The sequence below is a fragment of the Oratosquilla oratoria genome, chromosome 26 (genome assembly GCF_046742065.1).
Source record: "Oratosquilla oratoria isolate Oo_2021 chromosome 26, ASM4674206v1, whole genome shotgun sequence".
Lineage (NCBI taxonomy): Eukaryota > Metazoa > Arthropoda > Malacostraca > Stomatopoda > Squillidae > Oratosquilla > Oratosquilla oratoria.
In genome coordinates, this window is record NC_134802.1 from 53,914,707 (window position 1) to 53,939,526 (window position 24,820).

At 40.7% G+C, this 24,820-nt stretch overlaps 1 protein-coding gene across 6 annotated transcripts in view; it reads right to left on the minus strand.

Annotated features, from left to right (window-relative positions):
• Positions 1 to 24,820, minus strand: part of LOC143039592 (afadin-like) — an 879,482-nt gene that overhangs the window by 319,861 nt on the left and 534,801 nt on the right. For 5 of the 6 annotated variants that reach the window (XM_076209825.1, XM_076209829.1, XM_076209824.1 and 2 more), the window contains 12 exons: positions 13,321 to 13,559; positions 12,319 to 12,425; positions 11,182 to 11,352; positions 10,624 to 10,797; positions 9,016 to 9,118; positions 8,227 to 8,372; positions 6,502 to 6,601; positions 4,014 to 4,168; positions 3,737 to 3,869; positions 3,293 to 3,433; positions 1,612 to 1,872; positions 786 to 908 (listed from right to left, as the gene is read on the minus strand). In XM_076209825.1, the coding sequence (XP_076065940.1) occupies positions 786 to 908; positions 1,612 to 1,872; positions 3,293 to 3,433; positions 3,737 to 3,869; positions 4,014 to 4,168; positions 6,502 to 6,601; positions 8,227 to 8,372; positions 9,016 to 9,118; positions 10,624 to 10,797; positions 11,182 to 11,352; positions 12,319 to 12,425; positions 13,321 to 13,559 (1,853 nt within the window). The remainder of the gene's footprint in view (positions 1 to 785; positions 909 to 1,611; positions 1,873 to 3,292; positions 3,434 to 3,736; positions 3,870 to 4,013; positions 4,169 to 6,501; positions 6,602 to 8,226; positions 8,373 to 9,015; positions 9,119 to 10,623; positions 10,798 to 11,181; positions 11,353 to 12,318; positions 12,426 to 13,320; positions 13,560 to 24,820) is intronic. The other variant, XM_076209828.1, reaches the window with a different exon arrangement.

Consider the following 24,820-nt stretch of genomic DNA (forward strand, 5'->3'; position numbering starts at 1 on the left):
CATTACAGCTTGAACCAAAATCTCCAGAAAGGTCTGACACACAAAACTTGAAGGACAAAACCTCTTCATTATACCGATATACTTCATTGACTTCTGTTTTAAACAGTTACACAATTCTATTTAATTTGGGGGCAGACTTGGGGCAAAATAGAGTTTCAGTTAATTGAGACCTCAACTGACACAAAGTGCTCAACTACAGAAAATTATCCAACCTTAGCAAGAGCAAAATATCAATCAATGTATTACCCTAAAATGTGTCTGCACAAGACCCTCAGCACCAAAGGAGACACAATCACTGGGTTGGCCCACAACTCACTCAAGGAGAAGATTTTGCAGAGTTGTAATAGTGTGGGGCAATGTAAAATTTTTGCTCTGGTCAGTACTCGGTTTCCAGAATGAGCCAGAACAAAAACCTCTAGGGTACATCACCACAGCAAAGGGGTTAACCTTTTTCATACAATGATCCCTACGCAGGCGTCATGAAGCACAAGTGGGGATACGAGGATACTGGTGTCAGCATCTTGATTATATTTATTTTGTAGTTGTAGCTGAGTGACCCACAAGTTCTGTGAACTGGCTTGATCATGTTTTCTGTGTTTATCATTACTCAGTGAAAGAGAATGAGCAATACAGCAGTGACTTTATATTTTACTGTATAATGCGAGTATTGTGATGCATCAATCATCATACCTCAGGCATCCGATGCTCCGCACGAGAATTCAACTCATATTGAAGAGGTTCATAACTTCAGTAATGAGAAAGAACTATCAGGAAACTTCACCTACCTTTGTTGCAACGATGGAGAGTCCCATCCCATTGTTGGACTTCTGTAGCTGAATGACATGGATCTCCGGTTCTCCCCTTGGCACAGACATCGACCTGTTGCTCATCACACTTGGACTTCTTGGCTGTTGAGGGAAGATTGAAAAACCTCAAATAAACATTTATTCACACATTAATTCTATAAAGCAATCATATTTGAAAGTGCTTGCAATTCTTCCAAGTTCTGCATTCCGCTTTCTATTAGTGGATTTTTACTTATAGCAGCAAAACCTTCTGATAGATTAGCCAATCAATTGCTATATAAAATTCAGTAGTTAAAGTTACTCTTCAAACTTAAAAATTCTTGTTTTCAACAACAACAATACAAGCATAATAAAATACTTAAGACACTAAACAACTATTTGAAAAGGAATGATCAAATAAACAAGAAACTCTATACATATAAAACTTCTGGACAGGTAAGGAAAATGATAAAGAATTAACATTTCATTGATTTCCTTTGAGTACCAGCACACCATGCCATGTTTGTGCAGTGTGAAGAAGAAGTAACAACCAGTGGCGAGAGTCAGAGGCATTCACCGACAATTGTGATGCAAGAAAACATAACTGCATACCTACAATTCAACTGAGGATGGCATATGCTCTTCTTATAGGTTAGAAAATACATGTGAAAGAAAAAGAGGTTTAAACACAAAGAAGAAAACTTTAATAAAAGATAGTACTATGCATACTGAGAATACAGACAAGCACCTATGGGTTACATGGACTAGGATGGGTCGGACAAAATGACACGGAAAAGTTGCGAAAGTGAACGAAAGAGGAACTTACTCCAGGTGGTGGACGTACGTCTTGGTCGTGCATGTAGATGGTCCAGTACCCAGAGGACGTATGCTGGGGGTTCATGCGACAAAGACCCGCATGTTGCAGGGGCTCAAGGAACTCCGCAAGGCCCGATGGTACTCCACGGACAATGTCACACGAGTAACCATCCTCAGGTAATAGGAATGGTAGCTGAAGATCAACCTCCTCTTCTAATCGTACTTCTCGACCATCTTCTCTGGCTAAACCGTCTGCTGTACTTTCTGCAACCTAAAGAATATTGACTCAATCAAAATGTGATCACCCAGACTCAATAGAATATGAACCCGCAATCCTATTATTAGAGGCAATATCTATATATACCAAGAGCTTTTCCCCCCCTTATGAGAGAGGTAGCCAAGTCAAAGGCACATAACTACTCCCATTCACCACCCTTTCCCCCCTCTCATCTTAGCTCCTCATGGATGACAGGTCATCCCTGTATCCTGCCCATTGCCCTGGGTCAGAAGTAATGTAGCAAGACACACCACATTTCTTCTAACCCAGGGCAGAGTTTACATGAGTTTTTCCTTTCCAAAATCTTCCTTAAATCTTTGCCACCTCTGTGACTTAATTTCTTTGATGTGATATTGTCTCTCTTAAGAGACGATATCACATCTAAGAAATGAAGTAAAAGAGGTAGTAAAGATTTAAGGAAGGTATTAGAAAGGATGACCCATCATCCAGGAGGTGCCAAGATAGGAGGGAGGGAGGAGGGTGGAGGGGAGTGGAATATATAGGAAATGGAATGGGTGGGAGTGGTTTCTATGCCTTTTTCTTTTTGGCTACCCCCGTGTAGGGAGAAAAAGCCTTTGGTATATGTATGTATAAATCTTAAGATATAAAATCAATACCCTGTGCAAGGGTAACCTCAAAATGGAAGTACAGTGGAATGTTCTTCTGAGCTTCTTTCTCCTACATCTCTCTGATAGCTCATCCATACATTTGAAGGTAATTTAATAACAAGTTATATCTCTTCTGTATTATGTACTATTGCTCACTACAGTTCAACACCTAATCACCCAATCTATATAACCTTGAAGTACTTGGCCTCCCAGCCACAATACACATGCACTCAATCAATCAGTTATTTTAACCACTTCAGTACAATGACGCCTACGTGGGCATCATGAGGCGCAAGTGGAAATGTATGCCGGCATCTTGATTATATATATTCTTTGTAGTTGTACATGAGTTACCCCCAGATTCTATGAACTGGTTTGATCTCGTTTTCTGTGCCAAGACAAGCGGAAGGGAAGAAGGTGGAGGGGTGTGGAGTATGTTAGGGATGAAATGGGTGGGAGTGGTTTTTATACCTTTGTTTTTTTTGGTTATCTCCCTTATAAGGGGGAAAAAGCCTTTGGTTTATGTATGTATGTATTATTACTCAGATTAAAAAAGAACAAGTAATACAGCAGTTTCTTTATATTTTATGATATGAGTAGTGTGATGCAAATTACATATGGCAGCCAATGCTACACACAAGAATTTGAGTCATACAGAAGTGGTTAAGTCCATTGTTGAACAAGGACTCCTCATACACATCCACTAGATGATGTTTAACCTTAGGATACTTTTATCTTCTTTTTCTTAAAAAAATAATGTCTTATAGTCTGACAAATACAATGAAAGTCATCAATGATACACTTACTGCCACGACACTGTCAATCAGGTCTTGTGGAATCTTGGGTTCATCAGGCGCTGCTTGATACTTTTCGAGAAGAGCACCCAATTGGAGGGAGTTGAGTTTGAAACAAGTGGATGAGATAGTTGCTATGTCATCAGGAGCAGACTGTATTGGTGAAAAGAAGAAATTAAAAAATATTATTAATAAATACATGTTAGCACATAATTATGAATGTATATAAAACATAAACGCAAACAGTGGCATCACACACTATAAAAAAAATATACCTTTTACCCTACATTTATGTTATTTATTGTCATGAGCAATTTTTTTTTTTTTTTTTTTTTTTTTTTGTCAGGCACAAGATTATCCTATGTAGTAGTTAGCTTACAGTTAGGTTATGTATACCATAAAACAAGTACCAGGTTAAGTCCATGGGCCCAATTCATAGGTTTTGATATATCATACCTTTGGGGAATGTAGAAGCATAGCAGCCTGGGAAAGACGAGCTAAGTGGCAGTCCGCGGCAAGTTCAAGACCTTGCTTTTCTGCCCACAACTCAATACGTGCCAATCGACGTTTCAGCCGAATTCCCCATACCCTATATGCACAAACAAATTATGATAAAGTATACCAAAATAAATGATTTGAAGTTTCAAGTAAAATAACATACCATATAATTTGGTCACCATCTATAATTCATAAAACCAAATATTCAAAACGAAGATTCACTTAGTTTTACTACCTGGTGCAATAATTGGGGTAGACTTCTGTCACGATACGATTAAAAACCCACATATTGATAAAGTGAAACAGCTGCGAGAAGAGCTGTATGGTGAGTGCAGCATTGACACGACACCGTCGCAGGAGAGCCATTGTGTTGGACAAGATGGAGAGCACCTGTGCATTTAAAGAAAGTAAAACATTTCAGAGTAAAACATAAGAGGGTGGAAAGGGGAGTTGAAGAGGTGGGAGTGAAATGGGTGGTAGTGGGTACATGCTTTCTGACTTGTCTACCTCTCTTGTAAGGGGGAAAATCCCTTGGTACATAAATAGACAACTGTGGTGACACTGTGCATCCCTAATTCAAACTAACATTCTATTCAAACATCTTTCATTACTGCCCACTATCTCACAAGCATCAACCCCTATATGAAAAATCACCACTGCCTAAATTATCCTGCCTCATTCCACACATCTCTGGAGGCCGCACTTTTTAACCTTTTCGCCAGCCTTGGCAACCCCTTTCTATCATTAGAAAGAAGAATTCTATTAACTTTGTTAATTATAGTTATGAAAAATATTCATAGGTTTTGTAGATAAGCTGATAAACCAAATACACTTGACTAGAACATCGGATAAAACTCTACCTAATGGTAAATAGCATTCACCAGATCTGGCGGAAGGTTTAAAAGTACAGCCAATAGTTCTCCATGCTCCTTCCCTATTATCATATGCCTTCCTTCTCCTAATCTACAAAACAATCACTTTCCTTTCGCACCTTTTCTGTCTTATAATAAATGACTGATCTACACAATCCTTATCAATTTCAACTGGGACTGTTCATCCAGACAGTTTGGAGAACAACAACAACTTCAACTGCATTATTTACACATTTTCATACATGGAAAGCTGATAACTAGTGACTACTTCCCTCCTAGTGACATATAAACAGTCCCACACCAATAAAATACAGATAGCGGTAAAAAAATAAATACATACATACATACATATACCAAGGCTCTTTCCCCCCTCCAAGGGAGGTAGCCAAAAAGGGAAAGGCACAAAAACACTCCCATCCATTTCACCCCCAAACACACTCCACAGCCCTCCCACCCTTCCTCTCATCTGAGCACCTCCTGGATGACGGGTCATCCCTGCACCCTGCCCACCGCCCTGGGTCAGAAGCAGTGTCGCAAGACACAGTACATCCACAGCAAGGCCGCTTCATTTAATCGGCGACCCCCCCTCTCCGTCCCCCTTTGCATATAAGGAGAGGACGGGGAGAAATCCCTTCGGGCTGCGTCAAAATTTACTCACACATACTACCCCACCCCCCACCCCCCTGCCCATTCCTCCTCATGCAGTCACAACATCATCCATATACAACCATTCTCCACTCACCTCTGTCTTCCGTCCTCTCCCTTCCTTCCTCAACAGACATTCCCCTCTTCCCCAAAGCCCCCTTCACCCCATCCATCCACCTCATCCTAGGACGTCCCCTCATCTTCACTCCCTCCACATCTGCCTTCCATACCTCCTTTACTAGTCTTTCTTCACTCATTCTTTCCATGTGTCCAAACCATCCTAATATTCTTTCATCAACCCTCTCTCCCAAATCTTTTTTCACCCCTGTTCTCCTCCTCACCTCCTCATTTCTCACTCTATCTAGCCTAGTAACCCCCACCATACTTCTCAGACACCTCATCTCAAACACATTCAAACTCCTTCTCTCTTCTTCTCTTATGTTCCACGTTTCTGCCCCATACAGTGCTGTTGGCACAATCACTCCTTCATACAGTCTCCTCTTCGCATCCATTCCCAAATGTCTATTTCTCATTACACTCTTTAAACCACCAAGGCATTTACTAGCTTCTCTCAATCTACATTCTACCTCCACCTTCACTCCACCTTTTCCTGCTACACTTGCACCCAAGTATCTAAAACTTTCCACTTCCTCCAGTCGCTCTCCCTTAATGTTCACTTCCAGTCTACTGCCACTTTCACCCCTTGTACATCTCATCACCTTACTTTTACCCACATTTATCTTTAGCTTTCTTCTATCACATACTCTCCCAAACTCTGCCACCAGCTTCCTCAATCCCTCCTCTGACCCTGCCACAAGCGCAGTGTCGTCCGCAAACAACAGCTGGCTCACCTCCCACTTTTCTCCATTTTCTTTAACCATCTCCAATCCCTGACTCACTACCCTAGCATTCACCTCTCAAAAAGAAAAAAATAAATAAACAAATAAATAAATAAATAAATAAAAAAAAATAATAATAAAAAATAAAGAAAATACAATAAATATATAAATAAAATAAAATAATTTATCCTAGACCTAGAGAGATCTATGAGGACTGTTGCCGGACATAGTGGGGCTGTGGGTGTTCCACTTAGTGAAACTTGAGGCAATAATTATCATTATTTCCACTGTAATACTTTCTGTCTTGTTCTACTTCTATATCTATTTTTTCCATATTCCTGTCTTATCTCATCTCGGGTTTACTTACATGTGCCGTGGAGCCTTCCTCCTCATTTATGTCATCACGATCTTCAAGGAATAGAGGCATTGCAGTTGAGAGTTCTGCCTGCATGCAGTCAACCAAACTCCTTTAGATGAAAAAAGGACAAATATTTAGAGACAAGAATGTATTGTAAGTAAGCCATTATCTATCTATAAATGTTCACATCAATTAAAGGGCTTTATGTATGTAAGAGTATGTATGTATTATATTCCCACACCTTTTCCTTGTTGTCAAGGGGAAGCAGATTTAAAAGTATGCCTTGACTCTTTGCGGGTACATAAGTGATTCATAAATAACAAAGATGGCAAGTAAACGTTTATGAGAATTATGTATTTGGTGAGGAATGCAGAAAAATTATTTTATGCAGTGACTGTACTCAGAGCATTCCACTGAGTGGAGTCAGAATCTGTGGGAGGTAGAATAGAAGAGGATTTGGAGAAGACTTATGACAGGATAGACAGGAGGGCACTGTGGGAGGTGTTGCAGATATATGGGATTCGGGGAAAGCTGTTAAAGACAGTCAAGAGTTTTTACAAGACTAGTAGAACTTGTGTTAGGATTGGAAAGGCATATGGGAGGCTGTTAATTGAGAGGATATAGAAAGGAACAGAGGGAGTAATTGGTGAGGAACTGTGTGGATTTAGGAAAAGCTGAGGGTGCATGGATTGAATTTTTGTGGTAAAGCAGATTTACAAAAAGTTTTTGGCAAAAAAGTAAGGATGTCTTTTGGCCCTTTGTAGTTTCAGAGAAGGATTACAACAGGGTAGACAGGAATGTATTCTGGGAAGTTTTGCAAATATATAGGATGAGGAAAAAACTGTTAAGGGCAGTCAAAAGCTTTTACATGACCCAGGGCAGTGGGCGAGATGCAGGGATGACCCGTCATCCAGAAGAAGCCAAGATAAAAGGAAGGATGGGGTGGTGAATGGGAGTGTAGTATGTGGAGATGGAATAGGTGGGAGTGAATTTTATGCCTTTGTTTTTTGGCTGCCTCCCTTGTAAGGGGGAAAATGCCATTGGTATTTGTATGTATATGTATGTAGAAGAGTCTATGTTAGGGTTGGCAATGGTGAGATTGGATTGTTTGAAGTAAAGGTGGGGCTGTGCCAGTGTTACATTATGATGCCATGGCTGGTCAATATGTACATGGATGAGGTGGTACAGGAGGTAAACCCAAGGCAAAAGAATGAGAATGGTTAGAAACTAGAGGAAAGTCAGAAGTGAGTCAACTGTTTTCTGATAACACTACACTTGTGGTTGGGTGAAAGGAGGGTCTGATGAATTGGTGATGGAGATTGGGGAGGTATGCAATAGGAGAAAGTCAAAGGGAAATGTGGGGTAAAGATACAGTGATGAGATGTACAAGGGGTGAGGGTGGCAGTAAGTTGGAAGAAAGTCTAAAAGGAGAAAGGTTAGAGGAAAAGGATATTATTAAATATTTAGCATCACATGTAGCAGGGAATGGAGGTAAAATGTAGAGTGAGCGAAGCAAGTAAATGTGTGGAATTTAATCAAACACACCCTTCATTCAACTCACCATTGGCAGGGTTCGAACCATCATCACCTCAACCTTCAGTACAAGAACTGACGCCCTTACCCGCTCAGCCAGTGAGCATCCATTAGATGTAGATAGATGGCAACAAAATATCTACAACCATCAAAACATATTTCACTATACCTCCCTTATAAAAGAAAAACATCTAAACATACCTGAATGCAACCTGTACAGCTTCAGCAAGAATGTCCTGAGCATCAATAGAGTATCCACATACATGACGATCCTGCTTCAGGAAGTGTAGTAGCTCTGATGCATTGGCCATCCAGAATGCAAGGGAGGTTGGATCTCCATGGCGAGACTGCGGAACCAAATTCTAAAGCTCAGTATCTTTCATCTATATACATACATCTACAGGTTCTCATGCACAAGAGGATGATGATGATGGATGATGATGATTGCTAATTGATGATGATGATGATTGCTAATGATGATGATGATTGATGATGATGAATGATGATGATGATGATGATGATGATGATGATGATGATGATGATGATGATGATGATGATGATGATGATGATGATTGATGATGATGTGGATAATTCAACCAATATACACATGACAGAATGGGGGGATTACAGATCCTAAACAGTACTCCGTATTTTCTTACTAAGAAAAGCCCAGTCAATATACTGTTATATAAAAGGCCCTTTCCTCTTATAAGGGGGTTACCATATGATTTGATGTGATATCAACTCCCCCTCTCAGAGAGGGCTAGGACAGTGCCTTGTTACATGGAAGTTTTTAAAACATGAAATTCAGGATAGTATGCCCTTACTATGAGCTCACTTGTTGCCAAGATGGGCTCAAACTGCTTCCACTTCTGAACCCCCCACCCCAAGCAATGATACATAACTCAAAGAAATAGACTCAAATAAATACAATTTCATGTTTTCAGTTTTCAATATGTTGATTTCGACAATCATTCATATCATACTAACCTGTATAGCATTCTGAACCATAGATGCAACCTTTGTGAGCATGACTGTGAGACGATGAGCACGTTCTGTTGGAGTTACATCGGGCCGATAGTGAGTGGAGGCTCTGTGGACAAGAGGGAAATATCATTACATTTTAAAAATACACTGGGGACAAATTATGACTACTGCTGGAAAAGTGATGAGGTGCAATTTCTGTATGATTTAAACAGGAAAGAATGAAAGGATGTGTGACTTAAACGACACCTTACTCTGCAGCTACAAGAAGAATGATGATCTCTTTTACCTTCCCCTATCCCTCCTTTCTACCACACCCTTTACATCTCTCCTTTACCAACTTTTTAACACAAAATTATCTCCAAGAATAGAGGCACAGGTTATTAGCAATGAAATACTATACAGGTAACAACTTATTGAGGAAAAAGAAGCTTATGTTAATATGTGGTAGAGAAATGCAGGTTGGAGTAGGAACACTATAGTACTGATGTTTCGATTACAAGTCTTCTTCAGAGTAACAGACAACGTTCTGAAGAAGATCTGTAGTTGAAATGTCAGTAATATAGTGTTCCTACTCCAACCTGTATTTCTCTACCACCTTTTCCACTCAACTGTCTAACCTTTTCTGTATTATATTAATATATCAATCCATTGCTTAGATTCTCTTGCATGTGATCCAATGCTCCCAGGAGAAAGCTCATGGGCATCAGCTCAGCCCATTATTCACTCGGAAAGGACAATTAGTCAGAGTTGTCTCAAGTGAGTGTAAGATAGTAGTATAAAGTCCTCTATGTTGGTTGCCAACCTCTGCCACATCATTCCTGCAAACTTCTCAATCTCGTCTCTCCATCTCCATCTTCTGTCTGGTCTCCCTCTTCCACGCTTCCCATCCCACGGTGTCCACTCAGTAACACATTTGTTCCATCTCTCATCATGTATATGATGACTGATTGTGACGATTCATTTTTGCATCACAAAAATCCCCCCTATCAGGAGGCTAGGATGGTGCCCCATACTTAGGACTCTGTAGTATGGAATTTAATGAAACATGACCTAACTTCAACTCACCAGTGGCAGAGTTTGAACTGCCATCACCTCATCCCCCATTGCAAGTAGTAATGCCCTAACCTGCTCAGTCAGCGAGGATCCGTTTATACATAAACATACACACCAAAAGGCCTTTATTCCTTTATAATGTGGGTGGTCTTCACCCATACCACACCCATTTGTTAACCTTTTCACCTCAGCTGCTTCAGTCACATGTGACATTCATATACATACATACCAAAGGGTTCTTCCCCCTTACAAGGGAGGTAGGAAAAAAAAATAAAAAAAATAAATAAATAAATAAAATAAAATAAAATAAATAAAATCCACAAATCCACTCACAACCATTCCATCCCCAATATACTCCACTCCCATCCATCCACTTCCCTCCCTCTTATCTTGGCACCTCCTGGATGACGGATCATCCTTGCATCTTGCCCACTGCCCTGTGTACATTCATGGCAACAATTATTCATTCCAAGAAGTTTCATCATCTCAATCACTATAATTCTATTTGAAGTAATACAAATCTAGATTTGACAACTGAGATAAGCTGCTGACACTCACCTGAACCTGGCAGCCATGTATAGTGTATAGGTTGGTGCCAGTTTGAACTGTATATTCGTTGGGTCAAGATCTGTGATGATGGCGTGAAGAAAGGCATCTTCGCTCTCTTCCCGAAACTCCAGAACAGCAGGTAATATGGGATCCCGAGGAGGTGGGTAACGTTCATAGTTACCTCTGTAATTAACCAAATAATGTCAATTAGAATATATTCTATTACAAGCGAAATTAGGGTCTCTTCATCAATTTTTTTTTTTGTTAAAAAATCAGCAGATTATTTTCAATTAGCATGCAAACATATAGTCAAACACAAAAAAAGCATGCAAACAGTGGTCATGATCATTATATCTTTTAAGATTTTTGACAGAATACAGAAAATTAACCAAAATCCAGGAAATTAAAAAAGTTAAGGTTTTGCTGAATATAAACTGTGAACTTGAAATTATAAAACACCCAAAGGATAAGAAAATTTATGTGAAAACTGGAACAACAGAGATATTTTTTTTTTTTTTTTTTTTTTAATATTATGTATAAATATCTCCCAAAACACCTATAACATACCTGCCCTCAAACCCATGCTCAGCTCTTGCACCAGGGCGTTCCTGGTTGGATGCCCTCGAGTTTCTCGACCCCGGATGGGAGCCTGTGTGGGAACCAGTATGGGACCCTGCATCCCCACCAGCTGCCTCCTGCTCCCCAGCTTCTCCACCTCCTTGCTTCTCCTGGCCCGATCTGCCAACCCACACATCCAACATGCTACACACAGTACATGCTACACTACATGCTTTCATGCTACACTACACTCGAAATAGCAGAGCCAATCCATGAAGTATAAACGCACTTCACACAAAAGGGTGTGGATTTCTCAGCAGCAAATACTAATGTTGCTAATTAATTTTACTTAAATATTGCTAATTAATTTTACTTAAATATTGCTAATTCATTTTATTTAAAGGTTTCTAATCAACTTGACTAAGGATTCCTGATCAATCTGATTAAAATGTTTCAAAATCATTTGACTTCTGCCATAACGCTTCATGTCTTCATACTATGAAGAGTGTAATGTATTTAAGGTCTTCAATTTAAGTGTGTATAAATTTTGATGGAAAGAACAAAACCTCTCAGATTCTAAACATTTTTTAAAGAGAACCATTTTCCAGGGTACGTCAATAAATCAAAAACTCCCCTGACACACTTTTAAAGCTTTGAAAATATAAACAAAAGAAAAAAATTGGCAAAAGCAGAGAAAGAAAAACACAAAAGACAAATCATGCAAAACTCGACCATGCTTTAATATGAACTGTGAGGTCGTGTGAGTTTCTTTAATATTTTTACAGTTATTCTTTTATGACACCAACAGCAATATATGTATATATGCATACATGAATTAATGGAAGTGGACCATATCTTCACAAAAAAAGACCTAATGTATGGGTGAAGCTTAATGTGTTGTTTGCACCTTTCTACAGCAAATAAGGCTTCATCTCTGCAATTATTGATAAAATTCTCTACCTCTATATTTAACTTGTGCAAAGTACAAAAACATCACTGTGCAGTGACAAAAATACACAGAGAAACTTATGTACAAGTAAAGAAAATGCATAAGATATCTACATGTGCAACTTTTTTTTTTTTTTTTCTATCAAACGTGTGTGTACCTATGCATCAGTGTTGTCACAAATCATTCATTGCATTTACCTCTCCATCGTCGAGTGTTGACTGTGATGCTGGTGGATTCTGTCATCCTGCTGAGGGTCGATGAAACGGAAGTTGTGGATTCGACCAAATCTAACAATACATTGGTGCTGAAACAAATGAAGTTTGGTTAGCATTGTGCTGAATTTCAAAGTCAAATCACATACATGACTTTTTCTCTTCTACATTTACCATTCACTGAAGGATAATAAATGCACATCATATGGACTAGAGAAAGTGGAAATTAATATATAAAAATGTGTACAGTGGATCAGTGTTTCTCAACCAGGTGTCCACAGAAACCTACCAAAGGGGTCATCCAGACAGGGAATTCAACATGTTACAATCTTGTCATGTCTCATTTTTTTTTATATAATCCATGATTGCACAATATGTCTTAATCATGATGTCCATTTTTTCTAGTTTTCCCTGGCTAGTTGGGTCTCTCAAAATGTTACAATGTTTCTATGACTAAATGCTTAGAAAAAGTTACTAAATCCTATCAAATCCTGTATCAAGGAGTTCTTTGAATATATAAGTCCAAGCAATAGGCCCACATAGCTTGAAAGGTTGAGACAGACTAGAATACATGCAAAAAATTAAGTAATGATCCAAACACTACAGTAAAACCTCGATATAACAGACGATATGGGGACAGGGGTCTGTCGTTATATCCGAAGATCCGTTATAACCGTGGATCCGTTATATCTGATGGAAATACCGGGCAGATCTCTTATATCCCGAAGTTTGTCCGGTATTTTAAATTAGTAGGATTAGAAATTACAGTTAACACTCGATATAACGGACGATATGGGGGACAGGGGCCTGTCGTTATATCCGAAGATCCGTTATAACCGAGGATTCCTCGCTATAAAGAATAAAAATCCGTTATAGCGAGGTTTTGTCCGGTCGGATTTTTTGTCCGTTATATCCGATATACGGTATATCGAGATCCGTTATACCGAGGGTTTACTGTATTTTTGTTTCACAATTCATGCTCCTTACTTGAAGTATAGTAGTTTCGTAGATCCGCTGTCCATTTACATAAGTCTCGGCGTCCCTTGAGCAGGGCGTGACCGTGACTATGCCCTCAGTGTGTGCAATGACACAGTGTCGTGGCTGAATGTGAGGCCCAAAGAGCTGCAAGCTCTGGCCCCCCGTGTGAGCACTCCGGTCTGTCCCCACCTCAGTCACGTTCAAGTGGAGTTGGTGCTGGCGTCCTGTGCCGCCCAGTTCGCTCCCATCTGTTGGAAAACAAATGTGAAGATTGTGTTAGGATGAAAATGAGATCAAGATACATACTAAAGGTGTCTGTAGTGAGATACAAGGGCTGTATCGTGCCCCAGGTTGGGGTAGGAAATCCTGTAGTTTATTACAGAAGCTGAGCTCCACTCTTTGATAGTGAAGGGTACAAAAAATTCTGGACACACACATACACACACTCACAAAAAAAAAAAAAAAATCAAGAATATAGAGAGAATGTGGGTGGGGAAGGGCAAACGAAGATGTGTTAGGAATAGAGTTTATTGCCCTAACGTTGCGACCAACTTGGTCTTCTTCAGAGGACTACAGCATTACAGACGGATCACAATTCTTATATTCGTAGTGAGAGGGAACCCGCCAAGGTATGAGCGTCATGTTTTCCCTTTGGCTAACGATTTAATTATTAGGACACTTGCTGCTTTCGAGAGGCATTTAAATCCGTCTCTGTCGTTGTTGTTCTTGTTGGCGGCGATATGTGCAGCTTCCACAGTTTTTCTCATTTTCTTCTCAAATCCCTCGTGTAGAATTTCTGCGTTGTTCCAATCAGGTAGATGTCCACATTTGTCCAGGTGACGAACCAGGGAGTTAGATGTTCTATGAGCCCTGAGATCGTTTTTGTGCTCATTCAAGCGTTTATTGAACCCTCGACCTGACTCACCGAAATAAGATGATGGACAACCGTTGCATGGAATACGGTAAATGACACTGAGATTATTACGCATATTATTATGTTTCTTAAATATTTTTCCTATTCTATTGGAAGATATTTTTGCTATATTTATTCCACCTTTTAACAAATAATCATCAATAGCTATGGTGTTTATAGAATTAGGGACAGAAATAAAATGAGACTTATCCTTTCCCGGGGTCCGGACGTTTGAGCCATCGTAGATCTTCTTGGCTTTCCTCGTTGTCCTGGTGATCAAACCTCCGGGGTATTTCAGCTTCCTAAAGGTATTCTTGATGTAAGTAAGTTCATCCTCTAGGAATTCTTCACTGCAGATACGAAAAGCTCTGAGAAAGAAACCTATTAGAACACCCGTTTTAACACGTCTGCTGTGTGCTGAAAAATAATGGACAAAGTCGTCCCTATTGGTGGGTTTCCTGTACACCGAGAAACTTACCTGTTGAGAACCTCTGTGTATCAACGTGTCTAAAAATGGTAAATTACACTCTTTTTCTAGTTCAACTGTGAATTGAATGTCTTTATTCACAGCGTTGAGTCTTCTCAACTTATTTTCTATATTAGTTCTTTTTGGCATCACCACGATTATGTCATCCACGTACCTTAACCAAGTGGTACCTCGTCCCATGATGTTGATGTATTTGTCCATTTCTAATACTTCCATGAATAAACATGCCATGACAGCAGATAATGGACTCCCCATTGCGAGACCTCTAATCTGTTTAAATTCAATGTTGTTAAACATAAAATATCCAAATTTGACACACATGGAAATAAGTTTTATATAATCAGATCTTGGGACTGGAAGGATATCATCATCGATATCTGTTGTTACTTTCTTCACTGCTTCTAGGGCATCAAAAATAGAAACATTTGTGAATAAATAAGTTTTATATAATCAGATCTTGGGACTGGAAGGATATCATCATCGATATCTGTTGTTACTTTCTTCACTGCTTCTAGGGCATCAAAAATAGAAACATTTGTGAATCAGCGGGGCCCATTTAAGAAATTCTTCCGACCTGATCCAGAGACTTAAAGATCTAAATGTAAGTGATAAAAAGTTGGCAAGCTTCGATATAACAGCGTTATTCACAAATGTTTCTATTTTTGATGCCCTAGAAGCAGTGAAGAAAGTAACAACAGATATCGATGATGATATCCTTCCAGTCCCAAGATCTGATTATATAAAACTTATTTCCATGTGTGTCAAATTTGGATATTTTATGTTTAACAACATTGAATTTAAACAGATTAGAGGTCTCGCAATGGGGAGTCCATTATCTGCTGTCATGGCATGTTTATTCATGGAAGTATTAGAAATGGACAAATACATCAACATCATGGGAAGAGGTACCACTTGGTTAAGGTACGTGGATGACATAATCGTGGTGATGCCAAAAAGAACTAATATAGAAAATAAGTTGAGAAGACTCAACGCTGTGAATAAAGACATTCAATTCACAGTTGAACTAGAAAAAGAGTGTAATTTACCATTTTTAGACACGTTGATACACAGGTTCTCAACAGGTAAGTTTCTCGGTGTACAGGAAACCCACCAATAGGGACGACTTTGTCCATTATTTTTCAGCACACAGCAGACGTGTTAAAACGGGTGTTCTAATAGGTTTCTTTCTCAGAGCTTTTCGTATCTGCAGTGAAGAATTCCTAGAGGATGAACTTACTTACATCAAGAATACCTTTAGGAAGCTGAAATACCCCGGAGGTTTGATCACCAGGACAACGAGGAAAGCCAAGAAGATCTACGATGGCTCAAACGTCCGGACCCCGGGAAAGGATAAGTCTCATTTTATTTCTGTCCCTAATTCTATAAACACCATAGCTATTGATGATTATTTGTTAAAAGGTGGAATAAATATAGCAAAAATATCTTCCAATAGAATAGGAAAAATATTTAAGAAACATAATAATATGCGTAATAATCTCAGTGTCATTTACCGTATTCCATGCAACGGTTGTCCATCATCTTATTTCGGTGAGTCAGGTCGAGGGTTCAATAAACGCTTGAATGAGCACAAAAACGATCTCAGGGCTCATAGAACATCTAACTCCCTGGTTCGTCACCTGGACAAATGTGGACATCTACCTGATTGGAACAACGCAGAAATTCTACACGAGGGATTTGAGAAGAAAATGAGAAAAACTGTGGAAGCTGCACATATCGCCGCCAACAAGAACAACAACGACAGAGACGGATTTAAATGCCTCTCGAAAGCAGCAAGTGTCCTAATAATTAAATCGTTAGCCAAAGGGAAAACATGACGCTCATACCTTGGCGGGTTCCCTCTCACTACGAATATAAGAATTGTGATCCGTCTGTAATGCTGTAGTCCTCTGAAGAAGACCAAGTTGGTCGCAACGTTAGGGCAATAAACTCTATTCCTAACACATCTTCGTTTGCCCTTCCCCACCCACATTCTCTCTCATTTGTCTGAAATAATCTTAAATATAGATTAAGTTGGAACTGTACATTTCGAGGCTAGGTATGATAAAAAAAAAATAGAGAATAGGAGATGAAACCCAACGAGCGTTGTTCCTTTCCTATATACTCAATCAATCAATCAATCAAATAAGCCATCCTGAATCCACTGCTGAACAAAGGCCTCCTTCATAGCATTCCATGATTCACACGATCGCGCCATCCTCAGTCACATCAGTCCTGCTCTCTTTCGGTCTCTCAGCGTTTCCTGTATACTACAATCAGATAAATACAAAAAGGTAAACACACACACACACATACATCTCACTGCTCATCTCCGAAACCCCAACCCTCCAACAAGAGGAACTGGAAATATCCTGACTACATTCAACAGGTAGCAGATGACACAGAGTCTGCAGCCGAGGCAATTACTGCCCTCGAGATTGACTTTCACGTTCCGAATATGAATTCAATCAAAATTCCAAGAAGACCGAACTCTGTTCCCATCCTTTATTAACAAGACTGACGTCACCAGTTCGTACTCTGCACAGACGAGTTCGTCGACTTTTTCCTATCCTATCTGGTACAGAGAAAGGCTAACTCACGGCCGTCGTCGAATTTTGGAAAGTATATACATGCAGATATTGTGAAAGATATTGTGGAGGCTGTAAAAGAGAGAACGTGGAATAGGGCATATAAGTTAGTGCGAACGACTGATGAGCGATGGAGCAAGTGTGTTACTGAATGGACGCCACGAGATGGGAAGCGTGGAAGAGGGAGACCAGATAGGTGGAGAGACGAGCTAGAGAAGTTTGCAGGAGTCTCGTGGCAGAAGTTGGCGCGGCCGTGTGAATCATGGAGTGCTATGAAGGAGGCCTTTGTTAAGCAGTGGACTCAGGATGGATGATTTGATGATTGATGTACATGCAGACATGAGTAGCATCTTTTCGTCGTCCCTATTCACATTACTGGAGCTGTTGCGAAATGACACGTTCAACAAACGAGCAGAAAAAAACAACGAAAATATAGAAATAAAATACTCTTAGAATAAAAAACTTTCTTCACTGGTATTCAGAGTTCAATCTTTCTTTTCATATTCTACAGTTTTGAAAACAGGAAGAGGAACTTTTGCGAGATCAAACGGTCCTGGATATTAATCTCTAAATACCCTTTCTCTTTGTTCCTTTGTTTCATTTCAAACAGTTTGCGTGCGTGCGTGCGTGCGTTCGCTAGTGCGTAATTTACCATGGTCTTGGATCACGTGTTGGACTCGTGATCGACAACTATTACCCTCCCGAGACAGCTCAGAGTTCAAATACGGCCCGAACTATGAGTAATGCTGTGACCTTACACACGTACACACACAACTTTTTGTCCATCAGAGTTGGAGTGCCGGCTCCCGGTGCACCGATACTGAAAATTTCAGCCCTGGGCGGGACTCGAACTTGGATTGCTGAATTACCGGTCGAGAGCGGTATCACCGCACCATCGAACCGTGTGTGTGTGTGAGAGAGTCAGAAAGAGAGAGAGAGAGAGAGAGAGAGAGAGAGAGAGAGAGAGAGAGAGAGAGAGAGAGAGAGAGAGAGAGAGAGAGAGAGAGAGAGAGAGAGAGAGAGATTGAAGTACATTTGCCATTTCACCGACCATGTGAACAATTTTTAAAATAAGATTCTGCTGCAGAATCTCGGCGCCTTCTCCTCACCTAATTAGGCGTCCGATTTTAGATGACAGTAAAATAGGATACCTAATTAGGTCACGTAAAGACGCCGAGATTCTGTAGGACGATCTTAACGAACTTTTCACATGGTCGATGAAATGGCAAATCGCTCATTCATTTCAACAATGACATAACTCAAAAATTGAAGATTTTGAGTTATTTATACCACTGAATTTGCCATTTTCTATATTTATTTGTGGTAAGAACGCCATAACTCTAGTAGCAAAACTGGCCGCTAGATGTCGCTCAAGGCAATAACGTCATAATTCCAAATTTATTTTTCAAATAGGCACAAAGCATGTTTATAATAAATGTATTTTTTAATATGAGATGTCATGTACTACATTTAATCATGAAATGAAAATTCATTGCTAAATACCTCGTTTAAAAGTTCCATGGGAGACTGTATTACATAATTAAAAGTTTATTTTGCTTCTCCTGAAAAGTAGCATTTTTTAAGTTATGTCAGTGTTGAAATGAATGAGCGAAATGGACTTCAATATCTCAAAGTGCAGCGTGTTAAGCGTAGATTTACACAACCCGGAAAACAGCTAAAGCTTAGATAACGCTTTTTAGAGAAAACCGAGTGCAAGAGAGACTTGGGAGTTCTAGTGAGTCCTGACCTTAAATCCAGGAAATAGTGTATTAGCGCCAGGACAAATTTAGATTTAAGAAAGAAATAGGGGAGAACTGGTTTACCAATAGTGTGATCCACGAATGGAATGGACTTAGTAACCATGTAGTGAGCGCTGAAACTATCGGTTGTTTTAAGAAAGGGTTAAACAAATTTATGGATGGGGATGGCAGATGGTAAGGGACATGTGTAAGCCTTATGGTCTCTTAAAGTCTCCTTCATTCTTATGTTTTCATGAGAGAGAGAGAAAGAGAGAGGGGGGCAGAGAGAGAGGGGAGAGAGACTCAAAACTACATTCACAAAACTTGTAAAAAAGAGTACGAGCCAAAGAACGTAACGTAACAGTCTGAAAAGTAACCTTCCGTGCCGGGCAAACTTCACGAAAATCAAACACACACACACATCGCCGGCGGCTTCACCTCGCAATTTTGCTCCCGACTCCAGAATTCCTCATCTGTCGCGTCCGTCACCCCGGTTCAGAATGACAAGTTGACGAGAATGACTCTCCTGTGTCTCCCGGATACGCTCAAAATGGCACCGAAATGTCATTCTGCAATCCGCCTCGGGGAGTTCCCATGGCCAGGGGGCGGCGGGGAGGAGGTTCCATGGTCGCGTCCTCGCCCGCCTGGCGCTCACCGCTGCCTCGGACATCAAAGATGGCCCGGGAATGGGATCCAGCCAACCAGCTAACCCGAGACGCGCGAAGCTCCAAAAGCAATTACTCTGAATGCTCGACATTCCGCCTTGCGTTTCTCCTGCCCCGAAATGCCTTACGCGCCCCGTCCCGGCCATCAACGACCACGGTCTCCTGCGTTTTGCCGGATTCGTACAAACGAGAACGGTAAATGGAAATGGGGTTTCGGGAGCTAACTAGGTACATGATGCGCCCGGGCTGTGTGAAGGAATGACGCCCAGAACACCATCATTCCGTGTCTCCATTTGCAGAGAGGCTGAGCGTACGTACATTCTAAATGTTATATAAGTAAACGCCGAGTAAATATCTACGTACCACACCCTCACAATTTTTTCTTTTTAATTTGATCTATCCTCTTTATCATTATTATTATTATTATTATTGTCATGACCCTTCATCCATGAGGAGCTAAGATGAGAGGGAGGAAAGGGTGATAGATGGGAGTGGAATGGGTGGGAGTGGAATGGGTGGGAGTGGGTACCTGCCTTTTGATTTGGCCACCTCCCTTATAAGGTGGAAAAGGCCCTTGATATATGGCTTATCATTATCATCACTTTATCATTAGTACACACATACACATTCGATGGTGCAGTTGGTAGAGTTCCCGGCCGTCAATACGGCAGTCCGGATTCAAATCCCGCCCAGGACTGAAATCATTTCAGTATCGCTGCGCTGCGAGTCGTTACTCCAACTCTCGTGGGCGGGGAGTTGGGTGGGTGGGTGTGCGTGTAAGATCACAGCATTACCCATAGATTGGTCATACATGAGCTCTGAGCTCTCATGTGGGAGGTAAATAGCTGTCGATCACGAGTCCAACACGTGATCCAAGACCATGGTGAATCGCACACACACACAATTTTTCTTTGATTTTCAACTTCGAATCCCCTTCAGTCTGTGGTCCACCTCTCACCATCCGTGGCGACGCTTTGCCGTGGCTGACCAAGTAACCAATTAGACCCTCTTCACACTAGCGGTTTCAACCGCGGCGGTTCAATTACAATGTACGTCATTGGAGGCAATCACACAAAACCGTGCAGTCTTTCCCTGACTGTGCTGTACCGCCTCGGTTTCCGCGCGGTTCAAACCGCTAGTGTGAACAGGGCGTCACCAAAGGGGATCGTCCCGAGGCCTTCGAGCTTCTGAGGCGGGGGACAATCCGAACGCACCACATCGAGGCAGCAACAACAATCATGATTCCTCTTCACTCTTTATTCATTGTTGTCACAATCGTAATTCCTGCTTCTATTCTCTATCAATCAATCAATCAAATCAGCCATCCTGAGTCCACTGCTGAACAAAGTCCTCCTTCATAGCATTCCATGAATCACACCACCGCGCCATCCTCTGCCACGTCACTCCTACAAACTTCTCGATCTCGTCTCTCCACCTTCTGTCTGGTCTCCCTCTTCCACGCTTCCTATCTCGCGGCGTCCACTCAGTAACACACTTGCTCCATCGCTCATCAGTCGTTTTCTATATTATCAATTCATCTATTCATTTGTTGATATTGCCAAGAAGATAATCAGCAAAAAAACCGCAGCCACCAGGTTTATATAATTTTAATGACAATTCCAATGAATTTCAAATCACCAGGGCAGTTGACAAACACGACAACTGATAGTCTATGACTAGGATAGCAACAAAAAAGGAAGTGTGTGTGTGTGTGTGTGTGTGTGTGTGTGTGTGTGTGTGTGTGTGTGTGTGTGTGAGAGAGAGAGAGAGAGAGAGAGAGAGAGAGAGAGAGAGAGAGAGAGAGAGAGAGAGAGAGAGAGAGAGAGATTCACCACTGTCTTCGATCACGTGTTGGACTTGTGATCGACAGCTATTACACTCCCGGATGAGAGCAGAAAGCTCGCATTTAGCCTGATCGGATAATGCTGCGACCTTACACACACACACACACACATACATACACACCCAACTCCTTGCCCAACAGAGCAAGGGTGCCAACTTGCAATACCGTGATGCTTTATCAGCCCTGGGCGGAGATTCAAACTCAGATCGCTGAATTGGCAGTCGAGCGCGATACCACTCCACCAGTAAGTGTGCGTATATCACAGAATATTTCTCTTTGGTTTTTAAAAACCTCTCAGTCTTATAACAGATTTTAAAAAAATATGTTACACCGGAAGTTCAGCCACGCATCATGTAATGACGAAAATTGACCTTTTCAGCATAATATAGATTTCTCAATTTATCATTTCACCCCTCCCCACAAAAATCAATCAATCAATCAAATCAGTCATCCTGAGTCCACTGCTGAACAAAGGCCTCCTTCATAGCATTCCATGAATCTCACGACCGTGCCATCCTCTGCCACGTCACTCCTGCAAACTTCTCGATCTCGTCTCTCCACCTTCTGTCCAAATATTATATATATATATATATATATATATATATTTATATATATATTATATATATATATATATATAATGCAGTGTGTTTCATTAAAAGTTGTGGTCCCAACTGTGAAACGGAGCTTAGGTCGATCGAGACCCCCGAGGTCAAACCGGGTCAACCGAGACCTCCTTTGACCCATAGCCGAGCACGTTCGCTTGGCACGAGACTGAAGAAAATGCATATAGACGTTATCACACTGGGCTATTTTTCCTCCAACATCCAATTCATCGACAGTGACTCCAACCTCCAGAAAATTTTCCGCCGTAAAATCACTATTTTGTTTTCTCATCAATTTACATAGAATGCCATTTGATATGCTGGAGGAAGATTATTTTCCTCCAGTATTATCACATTCTGAAAACAGCGGGCTGCAAATCTGCTCCGATAGTCGGAGGCAAAATACCCCAGTGTGATAGCGTGCGTCACCGTGTTGAGGAGGCTGACGTCGCGCCAGGCAATCCAGTGTGTGCGTTAATTAATTCCCTCCGAGCACAATACACACTTGAACCGAACTGTTGCAAAATAAGGTCAACCTTCAGGATAACAAGGTCAGCCTCAAGGACAACAAGGTCAGACTTGAGGGCAACAACAATTCCCCTCCGTAATTTTTTTTCTTCATAATTTTTCCTAATTAATTCCAAAATGACTGGGTTTCCTATACTGCAGTGGTTCCCAAACTTTTGTAAGCTCCGAGTCACTTCCCTCGCTGTATACACAATGGCGGGCGCCCAAGGAAAAATATTTAAATATATTTAGATATGATAATAAATGAAATTATAAATAATAATAACGAATATAATAAAATGATAATAATAATAAATATAGTAAAATAATAATAATGATATATATAATAAAATAAATAAATAATAAATATAAAAGAGGCCTTTGTTCAGCAATAGACTCATGATGGCTGATTTGATTTGATTTGATTTGATTGAATAATAAATATAACCATGAAATAAATAAAATCTAAAATCTAAAATAATAATAATAATAATTTAATAAATATACACATATTTCTTTGGTGAATCCTTGGGCGCCATGCTAAAGTTCTGAAGGCGCCATGGCAAAGCCAGTGACATACTCCGGGAACCAATTGCCAGTCTACAGGGCTGCACCCCTGTTAGGGGTAGGGGAAAGGGTGAAGGCTTTGTTTCCAGTCTTTGGATGTCACAAACAAGTCTTCCCCAGCCCTCGGCTGCTAATGAGAAAACACCTCACTATTTCCGAGGTGATTATCCTGCAACCAGATATTTTGTTGATGGTGTGTTTGCGTCTATATATATACGTGTGTGTGATTCACCCTGGTCTTTGGATCACGTGTTTGACTCGTGATCGACAGCTATTTCCCTCCCGGAAGAGAGCTCAGAGCTCGTATGACCGATCTATGGGTAATGCTATGACCTTACACGCACACACACACCCAACTCCCCGCCCACGAGAGTTGGAGTAACGACTTGAAGCGCAGCGATACTGAAATTATTTCAGCCCTGGGCAGGATTCGAACCAGGTACCGCCGGTACCGCCATACTGACAGTCTGGGACTCTACCAACTGAACCACCGACCGAGTCGTGTGTGTGTGTGTGTGTGTGTGTGTGTGTGTGTGTGTGTGTGTGTGTGTGTGTGTGTGTGTGTGTGTGTGCTCATTCACACATACAAATAAATAAACTATAAATAGAAATTACTTTAGCATCATTAGAGGTGATCTCAATTTCAACATCATTTCACCCATGAAACCCTCCGACCGAATCAAAAGTAATAACAAACAATAATGAAAAAATATAATAATAATAATAATAATAATAATAATAATAATAATAATAATAATAATAACAACAATAATAATAATAATAAATAATAATTATAACAATAATAATAATAATAATTATAACAATAATAATAATAACAACAACAATAATAATAATAATAATAATAATAATAAACGAGTTCTGGTCTCAGCTTGGCGCCGGCAACAACAAGCAACAAGAATAACTCTGACTACATTACGTCCCTCCATGATTTTCAGGTCTATTTCTGCAGCTCTGACCTTCCAACATTCACAACTCATTTCAGAGCCGCTAACTAACCAAATGAATTGTAAATGAAGGCAGATGCAAGCGGCATACGTTCGATGGAGGCGAGCCATACAGCTTACCGACACAAAAGCGCGACAAAAGAATAACACACGCACACACGCACTCACGTATACACACACGCACGCACGTACACTCACACACACACACACACACAGAAAAAGGGGGGAGAGAGAGGGAGGGAAAAGGAGGGAGAATGAGGGAGGTATATGGAGGGAGGAGAGAGAGAGAGAGAGAGAGAGAGAGAGAGAGAGAGAGAGAGAGAGAGAGAGGGGGGGGGTTGGTCATACAACTATGGGAAGGTCTATTTACCAGTTCAAAACGAAGAATATGACCCATAATATGACCCATAAGAAAAAAGAAACAGGCATAAGAAGACTGGCTCATTGTTGTAAAAGCGCACGCACACACACACACACATACACACACACACACACACACACACACACACACACACACACACACACACACACACACACAGTGTTTCCATCCGAGGTACTTGACTGGGCGGTTTATCAATTGTGCCTATCCGTTGCACAAAGGAGGAACGTGCCCAAGGGCGAGCCAGGCAGCGGCGG